General features: G+C 40.7%; 1 protein-coding gene across 1 annotated transcript in view; it reads right to left on the bottom strand.

Moving 5' to 3' along the window:
• Window positions 1-14,032, bottom strand: part of RNF217 (ring finger protein 217) — a 30,492-nt gene that overhangs the window by 14,200 nt on the left and 2,260 nt on the right. Inside the window, exons 2-3 of the mRNA XM_010132319.1 lie at window positions 8,086-8,250; window positions 763-964 (exon numbers count right to left, since the gene is read on the bottom strand). Of these exons, the coding sequence (XP_010130621.1) occupies window positions 763-964; window positions 8,086-8,250 (367 nt within the window). The remainder of the gene's footprint in view (window positions 1-762; window positions 965-8,085; window positions 8,251-14,032) is intronic.

The raw sequence follows: 14,032 nt of genomic DNA, 5'->3' as shown, positions 1-14,032 counted from the left end.
AATGCCGAGTCGTCTCCAATCTCTACACCTCAAAGTACAGAAAGTCCTATCTCCTGTAATAGGCCCCTTCTCTTTGACAGTTAACACAACCACTTTTCCTATAATGTTACAGGTAGCTTTACATTCTGTAAACTCACTACAATGACTGAACCTAATGTATATGTGAGATACCAAATAAGGGAATAATCTTTGGGTTTTATTTTTTTTGTGCTTCTGTAGGTTAAGACAGATATACATCTGGTTCAAAAGCAAATTAGGAATGTCCTTGTTTTTTAACATAAAAAAAGGTCAATCTTTTGGCCTCATATTTCTGTGAAAGAAATTAAGGTATGTAGCTGTATTTTGTTTTAAGCTGGATTTTATCCGAACCAAACCTAACCTTTAACAGGTAAGTGTCCTCCTACTTGAATGGGCAAACCTGAGTGATTTTGTTTTTTGGACCCAGACCAGGTTCAAATCACAACTATGCTTTCTTCAAACGGATCCTTGACACTGAGGTACATTTAAAAAAGGTTCCTGCTCTGATCATTTTAACCTATATGCTTTTAGAATAACAATCATAACCAGCAACATGCATATTTTCCAGTTTGCTTACATTATTACATGCATTTAAATATATTCAATAAACCACCTTTTGCATTACTAAACAACAGGCTGCCCACCCAATACTTTAAACCACTGTTTTTTATTGAACTGTTATTGACCCCTTCCACTCAGTCACCTCTTTGCGCAGTTCCCCACAAGGAACGTTTATCCACTCACCACAGACAGAGCCTCGCACTAATCTCCTTAAATGTGGTCTCTCGGGGAGGTAGCGGTATTTGCATCCAAAGATACTGAGGTTTGAGGTGTGATCTCCAAAGAACCGAAGCTGGCGGTATCTCTCCCCACAGCGGTAACAGAAATTAGTGTTACACTGTGAACAGGTCATGTGGTCACACCCTTCTGTTCTCTGGATGTGAATCTGTGTGAGCAGAAGAAAACCAGATTATTTTTCTCCCCCTTCCCTAAGCACAGGGAAGTAGGCACTACCTATTGTAGTCCATGTGTCAGATGAGGAGACACTGCAAGCACCCCCTGCTTACCTCAGCACTTGCATGAATAATGCAGCTGTCCTAAGACAATAACAGTTTTCTAAGGCATATTTCAGAGCATCAAACACGAGTTATAGTTGCTTCCAGATTTTCATACATAATTTTCAGTATAACCCTCCTTTGTTTAAACATTCTTTGTATTAGAGAAGAATACAACTGATCCTTGCCCTTACTGAAAATTTGTTTCTATTACTGACTAGACACATTAGCACCAAACTTTATTAAGAACAAAAGCAGCACAGTAAATACAGTTATGAACCCTCCACAGACACCACCTGAGGCCCCACACCCCTTTTCCAGTACCATCAGGAACTGATTTGGCATTTTGTATTAAACACCAGAAAGATTCTGTTGTTAGACGAATGATTTGAAACACATGGGATTTTTTTTTTTGGGGGGGGGTAAAAAAAAAGAAGGTTTCTACAAACAGTATAAAAGCCTTATGCCAAGCTTTCGTAATGCCCACAGTACAGCACGAGGCTGTGCTGCTTTGGTTCTAGATCCATCCTTCCGCTGACTGCCTGCTCCGTTCTGGTATCTCTGCAGTACTGGTACATGTATCTACTTCACACAGATTTGGCAAGTTTGAGTCAATAGTTCTGAGAGCCTTAGGAGAGAGGGTAGTCCTGGTGCTCAGTATTCCACTAAATTGACTATGATCACACAGCTGCTTCTAATTTGTACCAGGTACCAGGGTAGTAAACATACACTTTTTCTAGTTCTCAAAATTGCTAAAGACCCCCCCCTTCCTGAGATCGTGCTCTACAGTGGAATAGCAGATAAAATTAGCTAAGAACTGTGGTAGAAGTGAACCTCAGAGGTCTTCTGTTTTAAGCCCCTAGCCCCAAACTTCCAAGCCAGATCAGATTGCTCCAGCCCTCATGGATTTTTAAAATGTCCAAGTGTGGCATGTCACTGTCTTTGAGTAAACTGTTCAATGCTCCACCAGGCTCCCTTACATCCAACTGGAATTCTACTTGTTGAAACTTCTGATGGGTAAATGAATACCTTCTAAATTCTTATCCATATTCACACGTATTTATTTTGCAGGGAGGTACAGGTAAGGTGATGCAGACAAGGCACCACTCCTCGGTGACCCTACAAGCACCAGAGATGCTGAAAGCTCACGTCCAGCTGAAGGCTATCACCTCACAAGAGCATTGTTGGCATCTGGCATTCTTGAGAGGGTCGAGTGTGTTCGTCCTCTGGTGCTGATCAGGGTTCATCTGTGACCTGAGAAATATCTTTCACCCAAATAGCTACTGAAACTGGCACTTCATGCATGTAACAAAGCTACCCGCAGGACTTCTGGTAAACGATTCCAGGGTAGACACAGTTAACAGTAGTTTCAGGTACACCTGGCCAACACCCTTGTGCCAACAGTAGTGATCTCAGAATTCATATTTCTACACTTTCAAAAGCTTCTTTTACACATAAGATGGAAAAGAGATTCACAAGACAGAGTATTTGGCTACAAAACTTTACTTTCCAATGGGAAAATATTTTAGCAGACTTGCATTCATCCCATAAAAGAATGCAAATCGACTGACCAAGCAACTATCCTCCTCTAGCCTGAGGAAGCCTACTGTATCACCAGTGCCCTGTTTCCCAGAAGCACCTGAAATAATATCATCACTGATGAGCTTTATAAGCCACTCGACTTCAAAACTGTCACAGCACTAACTGCAAGCAAAGTGGGAAGAAAAGCCTACCCCAGTATTTTACCAATTTAAGCGTAACTTCTGAAGGTACACGCTATTTTCTTCTAAAAGGGATATTGTCAGTTTGACTTTTGCTTTTACTTTTCAGGTTTTGTATGAAAAATGTTGACCCTGCTCACGGAGCCATAGGCTATTTTACTTAATTCCTAAGAGATTAACTCAAACTGAAATTAAGGAATTTTAATAGTATTTAATTTCTAATGTATTTTAACAAATTAACTTTGAAATACAATTCTTACTAGTTTTTCAGGGGACTGAAATTCAGACAGCAACTGTACAGAATTTTGTAATTTTAGAAGTATCGTTCCTTATTTGCTGATTCAGTGACATATCTCCATCTTAAAAATGTAAATGAGGGAATTAGATCTTATGACATTAATGAGAATTAACTGGTTCTTTTTTCTATTTGAATCAAGACTGTTGAATTCTCCTTTCTCTCCTTCAACTTACCAACCCCAGCCCATCCTGTCTGAAAATCTGTACAAAGCCTGGAGCCTATTAAACCCCAGATACAAAAAAACCTACTTCACATTTCAGAAATAAAAGTAATTTTCTTTGGTACTAAGAAGTTTAAAGAGCTGCAAGCAATAGCTTTATAACTTCTACCAGAAATACCCACTGCTTGGACACGTCTTGCCACCCTCCTACCCATGCTTTCCAAGAAGCAGCCCAGCTCCAGCTCGCTAGGCACTATTCTTAAAGCGCTGCTGAATCTACTTGCTTCTGCTCTAAATATTCCAGACACACTGTCCTCTTCAAACAAGGAATTTGATAGAGGATTTGTTTTCTTATAGACACATATTGCAATTACAACTTTATCGTTGCTTCTTCAAAAATTAAAGCATTAAAATTTTTTTTCTGAATACTCTGTGCACCTATGTAACTGTTTTCCAAAGCTGCAAATGTGGAACAACTGGTTGTACTTGCCTATATTCTTTTGTTGCAAAAAACTGCCTTTTTTAGTGAGGTGAGATTTCATTAAAAAAAAAACCAATAAAAAACCAAACAGCAAAACACCCAAGCAACCTTAGATGTGGGGCTTGGACTCTATATCACATGCATGCAGACTGACAGTGCCAGATGAACTTTGTAGAATTTGGTCAGGTTGCTTTCGGGCCCAAGACATGACATCTCACCACATCAACTTCATCTGCGGTTCACAGGGGCATGTGTTTCCTCCCGCCAAATATTCTGCTGACAGAGATGGATTACAAATCTATAAATTGGGAAAGCGATCACTGATGGGTTATTACGCTCATGTTCCTGCTCTGTTGGCAATACTGTGGCCGCAGCAGGCAGGCAGGGGAATGTGGCTTGTTATGGTGAGCTGCAGCTGTGCAGGATTTGGTGCCTTCTAGCTGCAGGTTTCCCAGCACCACACCGATGATGGAGGCAGCAAGGAAAGAGCATGACAACTGCAAGCCCAGTTTCTGCCTCCAAGCACTCACTCAGTGTCATTGGCTTCATCCTGCACCCAGAGCTTGCTGAGACCCAGAGATGTACCTGACCTTAGGGAGAAAGATTTCACCATTCAGAAACCCAAGAATGGCTCTCAGAACAAGAAGAGTAAAAACTACACACTGAAGGCAAAGCACGCAGAGCTCAGGGTCTTAGGGAAACAACTGAAGTAGCACAGTGGTATTTCAGACCCTCACTTCACCCCCTTTGCGTGTTACCTGTCCTCTCACAGAAATCTCACAGGGACATCGCTTCCAAGAGACTTGAGGATAATAGTGGCCATTTCTTCTCCACTCCTGAAAAAAGCCTGGTGCACAGCTTTATCCCTTCATATACAAGCAAGAACTGTCCTCCCTCAAGAGGATGAGAAATAACTTGCAGACCACCTTCAAAAACGATGCCCCGAGTTATCAAATAAGGCTCATGTTAATCAGAACAGTGAATCCACAGATCAGAAGTACATACTCCCTGATTTGCACTGACACCCCTGTTTACTTAAATTACTGCTGCTGTTCAAAGCTTCCTAAGCTAGAGTCACTGTTTGGTGTTTCCTCAGTGCTGTTTTTTAAATCTGTGGTAAGGTAACACCAACATGAAGTACATCCTTGGTTTGCTGTACTGTAAAAACACTTGTGGAAAAAAGGCATTGTGCTACAAACACGTTGCAAGAAATAGTAAAAAACAAAACCCTAGAACAGCAGCGGAGAAAAGGCAAGTAAGATTATAGATTTTACTGAAAAGCATCTAATAACACGCAGCAAATCTGCATTATTAGCCAGCTCATTAGCCAGCTCCCTCTAGATCAAGATCAACACTTTTGCACGAGTGTTGAATGAAACGGTCCATGCTGAGTTTCTCAAAATAGTGTATAAATTTGGAAAAAACTCTATTAAAGAAATAAAAAGATGCCAAAACTAATTTAAGATACAGGAGTTAAGAAAGTAGCATTTTGTACAATTTCCATACTGACGTATAGTCACAGCATCAATCTACAGTTCTGTATTTTGACAATTTGCTTATGTAAGCGTAGCTTAGAGAGACTGGGTGTATATAAAGCAATTCCTACCAGCTGCACTAATGCTGTGTGTACCTACAAGAAAACATCATCAAGTTCAGGCTTATTTGACAGTGCCTGCTAGTATTCACATTACAGAGGATTACGGTCTTTCAAACACTTACCAAAACCACCGAGAAATTTGTGAATACTTGCCTAAGGATCTACCTTTATGTACACACACCGTAAGAGTGTTCCCTTTTTCTTACCTGCGCACTCAGACAAGGTAATAACTGCGCATTCTACTTCTCCCTAGTACAGCTACTTAAAGAAAGATTCTCTGTGTATATATAATGATCTCCAGAAGATACATGCAAAATACGGTCACAGTTTACACAGTAACCAGTATCACACTTTGGAAATTACCAGTAATTTTAGAAGTTATTTCAGTAAAGAAATGCTGTAGTAAAGAACTCTGCTGAAGTTCCTACCTTTAATTTCTGTTAGCTTCCATTTTAGCCTAAAGACTGAATACTAGTATCTTGACACTGTTTAATCCTGAGTTTTCCTCAATCTGTTTGTCAATTTTGCTGCTGAAAACATTTAATCAAAACATGAAAGAGGTTCTTCAAGTAGAATATATGCACATATCAAAATAAAGTATATTGTCACCTGAAACATTGCCTATGTGGATGTAGAACAAGGAGAAACCCAATGATATGTTACCAACTTTGTTTCCTCTCCTACTCTTTCCTCTATTTTATTTGGAAATACGATAGTCATCTGATTGAACGTTATTTTATAGAGAGGTTTTGGGGGAATGGCTGGAGAGAGAGGCAGACAAAGTATTGAGCCCAATCCCCCTGCCTCCAAATTGTTAACTGTTGGTATGTTTATCCCCTGTGCCCAGACAGCTATTAATGCTTTCATGAAGACCGCTGCCCAAGAGGTATTTTTTATAACTACTCAATAACTGCTTAAGAAAGAAAAGCAAAAAAGAACAGCACCACTCACCACCGGTTAAGTGGTTCTTTTAATTACTTGCTAGTTACACATTAAAACCAAACAGTATGTTGATACAAACATTCTGGAGATAGGCAGGAACAATTTTTTTCATCTCTGAAGGAAAAGTATCAGGAGTGGGGGTAGCAGGCCGGTTTACAAAAAGGTTGAATTCTCCCTTCATTATTCACTTATCACATCATGTCTCCAGAAAGGATTTGTTAACAAAGCTTCTTTTTGGTGCCAGCTTCCTAACTTTCCATACTACCTCACACCATGCAGGATGCTTCGCTTTCTTTTGATTAAGGAAACAAACCTAAATTCATTTTGAAATTAATAACCAAACTCATACCGCTTCAAAACTAGTGACTTAACCTGCAGAAGTTTCAACCATCCAGATTTTTCTTTTGAAGATGATGAAAACAGTTATATCATCAGCATTTTAAGTGTCAAACTTGAGGATAAACATGTTAGGGTTAGTAGCTTTAGCTCCTTTCTCTCTCCAGCAAGCAGTCCTACTCCCCTTGCTTTTCCACATTCACATGTCTTTAATTGGTGCATTTTCTTCTTTTTTTTGGACAACTTACTTCAACAGTTAAATCAGTAGAACTGTCATAAAATCTCAATCTGGACTCAAGACAAATCAATAAAAACAAACCACGTATTTCTTCCCAGTCCAGAATGACAAAGTTTGTTAAAGGATTTTATGGTAAGACTTCCCAGAAAGGGCATATTTTTAGAACTGGCTCAAACCTATCGACTCTTACCAAACAGCAAACTGTTAAAGCTGTTAAAATGTCACATGTGTGTGGGAGAGAGCGTAAACAACCAACTTCCCGAATTTTTCTGAAGAGTTTTGAAATCTTTCCATTTCAAGCTATGGCATCCCAGACATTTCTTTCACCAAGACCAAAATAAGACACTTAGTTAATCGATTAACATTCTCTTATTTGCACAGGGTAAGGATCAAAATGTGACAGAAGTATACGTCAGACACTTAGAAGTATATCCTCCCGTTCAATACTTATTTCCTACCAAATGTTCCAGCTTCCGTACTCTGTCCTCTCTATGAAGTAGATGTAGGGCAATAGATTGGTTCAGATTCGGTCAGTCTCCCACCACCATGGTGCTCTCAAGGTTTTAATGTACTGCTGTCAGTAGCTGGAGATAAGTGCTGTGCTAAAAATAGGGAATGAATATACTGGCCACCATCATTAAGGGCAGCTGGGGCAAGGGTGTGTAGTGCTGCTGCATCTTGTTCGAGTAGTGGGAAATATTTCCTATCCTGGAAGAGATTAATTACATTTTTAGGGAGCAGGACTGCACTGCAGTGTTGAAAATTAAACTAATCTACGAGAAACGCTTGTGAAGAACTGACATGTAATCCTAAAAAACTTCTGTGTTTGCAAAATCTTAAAAAGTCTCCCTTAGGTAACTACTCAGAAATTTAATTCACCCCAGGCCTTTGGAAAACATGACAAAGGGCATCATATTTCTCTAAAGCTTTACATTCTTTAAAAGCTTTGGTTTAGGAATAACTTATTCTGTAACGCACATTCATTACAAGCATATATTTTGAAGTGCCCTCTTATGATTTCCAGAATGTTTCTGGTACATGCAGAGAGTCTGCAAAATTAGTGCAGGAACTACCAAGCCAAACATCTGACCTGGTTTTTCCAGTGGGTCATTGTCAAGAAACTGCACACCAAGCACTAATTCCATTTCCAATGCCAAACAGCAGCTACAAGTATTTACTTCAAATACGTATTTAAGTGGGTTGAAGCCACTCCCTGTACACCCAGGGAGGGCAGCTCACCTTGCATTTTGGACACTTCTGGGCATTCCTCTGCCCGTGCTCAATCTCGTTGGCCCAATGACGCAACAGCTTGTCTCCCCTCTTGTATTCTTTGCAGTTAACGCCTTCATGCCAGGGAGAGTGGCACTTGAAACACCAGACAAATTGGCAAGATGGACACTGGATCTGTACAAACGAGAAAACACCACATGTTTGCGAGCTCGGTGCTGGCCCAGCTGGAAAGTCGATTTTAAAACCACTGCTCTTCCATTAAGAGAGCAGCTGCCCAGCAAGAGTCTATCGTCTTTTGAAGGGTCTCTTTTCAAGAAAAACACAAGGAGGTGTGGAAGCTGGCTTGTTCTTTTTATTTCTAAAAGAAGAAAATACAGAAATAATCGCTGAAGCCAGGAAAGGCCGCAATCAAGCAAAGCACAAGCAGCTCGGTTTAAGCATTGGAAACTGCTTCCCAAGTTCACTCTGTGGCTCAAACACCAAAAGGCAAAATCCAGGAAGCTTATTCAGTTGCCTCCAATACACGTGTGAGATCACCTAAAAATGAGCAGCCAGTTTTCAGCACCATGGGGCTCAGTCTTCTAGTTACAAACTTCACTAGCAACGCTCTTACCAGAATGCCTGGACCTCTGAAGGGGCTCTGCAGAGCCAGAGTAGGTGATAAAGTTTGTATTAGAAATGGTCCTGGGAAAAGGGGCCAAGAGCAGGGAAAAAGGTCCTTGGAAAACAGGCCAGGGCAGCAACTACCACCTGGCAGTCAGGCACCTCCTTCTGCTCTTGATTGCCAAACAGCCCGCTTGCTACACTCCACACCTAAAGGCAAAATCTATAAGCCAAGCTCCTTAAACTGAGGAAAGATCTATTCTTCCCACTCCTGAGGTTTAAAACCATTGTGACAAATAGGTATCATTGTTACCACGTCCTCCAGAACCTGGCTGTTTTTCTGGAAAAAGCTAGGGCAGCTGCTGTGTTTGCAGAAGTAATGAACAGAGGCACGTTGCAGGCAGCCTCCTACCTGGGTCATGATTAAGGAAAGAACTAGAAGCCACATTAGACGCAGGCACATCCAGGCTCCTGCAACATCCTTCTGCTGCATTTGGCAGCAAAATGTCTCGGCCTGAATGACGGGAAGGCACAACTCTCAAGTGACTGCTGAAGGCTGTCCACCAAGTCCAGTTTGCAGCCTATGCCTGCCACTGCCCCGGCTTTGTACTGCCTGTCTGATGGAAAGGAAGGAGGAATCCAGCCAGCCAAAAAGAGGCTTTCTTGTCATATCTGCGTCCAGACATGGTTCACCACTGAACCACAGGTTTGTCTGTGCTGGCCAGGCATGGTCTGGGGACACCGCTCAGGAACCTACATGCTAAGGTGTAGTCGTCACATGCAAAGCCCCCAAAATGTATTTCCAAGTCTCCATTTCAGCAGTTGTCATGCTCTCTGCTCAGACATACCAGCTAGTGGTGTGTGGCCTTGGATAATACAGGCTAATACTACCAGCATCCTCATACGAAGCTCATCTGATTCCTGTGCAGAACTAAGAAACGAAGGTGTCTCCTGTCCTCAATGCTATTCCCCAAGTTCTATAAACAGAGACAGCATTTAGGTTTTTGCTTTTAATGTTTCCCGTTAAAACCTGACATGATAGCTCAGACTGAACCATTTTTCGGTGATTGTCTTTAACATCACCTGTAGAGAGCAAATTTTTCTTTTTTTTTTTTACACTGCAGCAGTTCATTACAGTTGTAGCTCCTTTTGTATAAAGTGATGTGCCTCTGTAGCAATGTTTTAACCAAGTACGTTACCTTTAACAGTGGACTGCATGATGTGCTGCTCAACGCATCACTCCAGCTTACCTTTCCACACCAATCCCCACCAGCAAGTGCAAGAATGGGAATTAATGGTCAAGAGAATTGCTAATTCACTCACTTCCCTCAGGAGAGCTCCAGGATCTTTTGCCTCTGCATAAGACTTAAGTGCAAATACTATGTTCCCTTGTAAACAATAGTCTGTACAATAGAGATATGAAAACCTTGGTGGTCTGGAAAGGAATGAGAAAAATCTAAACTGCAGGAAAAGGAACTGATGGAAAGGATGCAGGTCTGTGGTCTGGGAGAGTGACAGAAGACCACAAAACAGAAGAGAAAAGATGAGCTAAGCAGGTTGAAGACCGGTTGAAACCAGCACAAATCACAACAAGCTCTGATAACCTTTTCCTGTGCCAATTAGCCACCATATATGGGAGAATTCCCATGAAAATCTTTAAATGCTGTTTCTTCCGTGACCGGTAGGATACGACACACTCCACAAAACAGATCTTAAGCTCAAGCCACATGTGTAATAGCTATGCAAAATTACTAATCACTTTTTAGAAGCAGAATGAATATGTATGATTATTTGGGGGAAAATAATGAATATATATGTAATCGTGTGACACAAGCTTTGGCTGGGGCAGCACATGGCATGCATGATTGGTGTGTTAAGGTAACAGTAAGACACCTCACCCAAGAACACTGCGTGTATCACATGCTTCCTGTCAATGATGAAAGTTACTGAAGACACAGGTTTGCAGCATAAAACCAGGAAAAGCACAGCAAATGAATCTTCATGGTAGGGGAACAACACATTAAAGCTGCAACATGTGGACTACAAACATTATTCCTTTTTGGATGAAAACACAGTAATGTCTAAGGCCAAGATAAAGCATAAACCAAAAGCAACACAAAATATCACCAGTGCCCTTTCTCCCATTTGTTGGTCTACTGGCCCGGATGCTAAACCAAAGAAAATACACTACCCTTATCTTCGCTTCCCAGATGAATTCTAGTAACAGTTTAACAGAAGAAAAACTCCCACTCTGAAGAACCCAAAGAGTAACATACTAACCGAACCAACCCAGAGAACTGGTCTATGTTTCCACAGTACTGTAGAAACCAATATGCACAAGACAGGTTAGACTACTAGTGATTATTCTGTCCATGTATCTCCATGCATTTTTTTTCCTGCACCCTTCTGCCCTCCCCCTCCCCAAGCTTTGAATTTATGTTTTTCAACAACGTCACAGTGACCTGCTGGTGGGAAGACACATTACAGCAAGCATCACATGATGCTGTTAAGCATTTGTAGCCATAATTAAGTGTTCTGCAACCTGAAAGTTTTTATCAGTTGCAGTATTCAGACATTTGAGATAGAAGATGAATGTTAACAAATACAAACCCAAACAACCACATCTGGGAAGCTGCAAGTGAATGCTACTTTCTTAAAGAGAACACCAATATAATTTAAAACATAAGCTCTGCGGGCTTAGTTTTGGGTCGGGTTCTTTTTTTGGTTGTTGCTTGGGTTTTTTTGTGAAAATCTGACACAAATTCATTGCAGGTTCTACCCTTCTGTTAAAGCACGTATATAACTGCAAGAAAAATAGCAGCTAACCAGGATATATATTTAGTCTTATAAACATACAACGACATCAGATGTTTCCATACATTCCTTAGAAAGTACTGAAATCCAGGATGAGGCTTTGACCTCCACAAAGCCAGAGCAACGTTTGTTACCTCGCATGGCCCTGACTGAGCAATGTAAACTATTGGAAGCTGTCTACTTCATTACCAAGGTGCAAGCTGCTAGTTTCCTGCCACCTCTGACGGCACCTTTTTTCCAAACTGTACCAGTTTTCACATTTTGAAGAGGCTGCTTGACTTATCTATTGTTCAATACTGTCGGAACATACATAGAGCAGGAGAGGAAAAGTACGTTCTTTTAAGTACTTAGAACCTTGCTTTTCTTGGAACTAGGGGCTGCAAAACAAACCCCTGAACCTATTCAAACTTGGATGCAGTGTGACACCTTTGTGCCTAAGAAATAGGAACGCAAGAGAGAAACTACAGCAGTCTTTTAGACTCTTATTCCATTCTTCTTTTGCTTTTCTGAAAGAAAAAAGTCAAATATTATTTGCTTTATGCTTCAGTATTAGCACATGAAATCATCATGAGGACACAGAAACACTATCTACATATAAATTCAAGCAGCAAAAGATATATTATAGTCCAGCAAAGCCAACCACATCTGAAAAAACCCATAATGTTAATCTAGTGATTATTCAAACATGATTATCCTCACACGAACATTTTTCCCATTTATTTTATGGCTTCCATTTCAGACGATCAGAATCGAGAGGATGGATATATACGCAAACTTCTATGCCCTCTGGAGGTCACTCTCCTGAAAAAAGTACACAGCTTCTCATACTAACCCTTTTAATTCTCAGCTTTCTGAAACACCAACCTTTGAGGCTAACATTTTCCATTTTCTTAGCTAGCCTCTTTACTGCGAATTATTCTAGTTATCATTTTCCTCACCTCCCACGAAAAGACCTTTCAAAACTGCTTGATGTGACACAACTGACTGAACATTAAAAATACTCTGAGAGCTTGAAGCTGCAGAAAGCTTAGTGGGATTTTCTGCTGCTTAGTGGAATGCTGGCTATAGAACAAGATGGCCAAATTAATTGTGCAACTAACTGATTGCATGAATTACAACCTCTAGCTACAGCTACATGGTCACTTTACTCTGATGTAAATATGGGCTCCTGCCAAAACAGCTCCTGCTTCCTCGTCACCAGCCTGCCCTCTCTTGTACCAGCTGAAAATAAGCAACAAACCAATCAAACCTTGTATCCCACTGGGGCTGATTTTTGATTCAGCTTCCAGTAAGACACTAAAACATCAACAAGAGCAAAAGCAAGGTGGTAGGAATGAACAGCTGAGAGCGAAGGAGAGCACAACAAGATCGCCAGGTCTGCAGCAGTTCAGGCTCAAGGCAGACTGAAGTGATGTGTGAAGAAGATATCTGCTACCCAGGGTTAAAATCCGACCCACAGATTTGCTCTATCACAGCATCTTTGCAGGTACAGAATCCAACTAGTTCTAGAGAAATGAGTTTCAGAAACACTTGAGTAGTAGCTCAAACAAAAGATAGCTTATATACAACTGCACTGAAAAAAACATTTACATTTCCAAAGCTAAGCACTCAACCCCTTCCAATATGTGTCACGCATCTTTTGACAGAAGTAATAGGAAACTTCATTATGAACCTCACAGGCTGATAAATCAGAAGAGTCCATCCAAGAATCAAGAATTGCTTCTTCATAGTAGGTGGCAGGTCAAGAACTAACATTAAAACAACAGGTGGAATCCAGGGCTTAGAGGTGAAAAACATGAAAAGCCAAATCTCAAACCATCCAGAAACCCCTCACAAAACAAACTGACATAGTCACCCTTGTGAAACCCCTACCTGTTCCACGCACAGGAATCAAACTACCAATTGTTTAATTTTTGCCCAGTTCCTTTGCATTTTGGCATACCAACTTTGACTAAAGGTTTATTAGGACCTTGTCTAAAACCAAGTTTTACACTCCCAATTTAGGTCCTAAGAGAGGAGGCAGGATATTTCCTTACTTAAAGCTGGATCCATTTGTGAAGCAAATATTTGTTATAGGGAAATAAAACAGCCACACTGCTGTACTGTGCTGACCTAAGGGGCACTACTGGGAGAAGAAAGGTTTGGATAGCAAGTTTCTCTTTTCTTTTGCTCCTCCTCTCCCAACATACATGCACCAGCTAACTTTCTAGGCTTAGCGCACCAAGACTTTGATCTCAGAAATAAAAAACAGCAGCAGCAAACTGAACTCCTGGGCTTAGATCAGTTTAGCTGGCACAAAACAGCTATAATAAGGAGAATTAACCTAATAAGTTTGCTATCTCTTTAAATTTACTTGTTATTTATAATTTAAATAGTGTATCGAATTTAAAGAATGTTATTAATAACATTTTTAAAGTATCTGTTCAAACGTACTCTTGGATTCCACAGTGTTTTCTTGTTGTGGTGTGTAGGAGAACAAGGGTAGCGGCACTGACCTTTGCATGCAGTGATCCAAGTAGGGCTTGTGCGTACTTTCCCT

Source organism: Buceros rhinoceros, unplaced genomic scaffold, assembly GCF_000710305.1.
Source record: "Buceros rhinoceros silvestris isolate BGI_N320 unplaced genomic scaffold, ASM71030v1 scaffold1533, whole genome shotgun sequence".
In the NCBI taxonomy this organism is placed as follows: domain Eukaryota; kingdom Metazoa; phylum Chordata; class Aves; order Bucerotiformes; family Bucerotidae; genus Buceros; species Buceros rhinoceros.
This window is presented reverse-complemented; position numbering and strand designations above follow the sequence as displayed.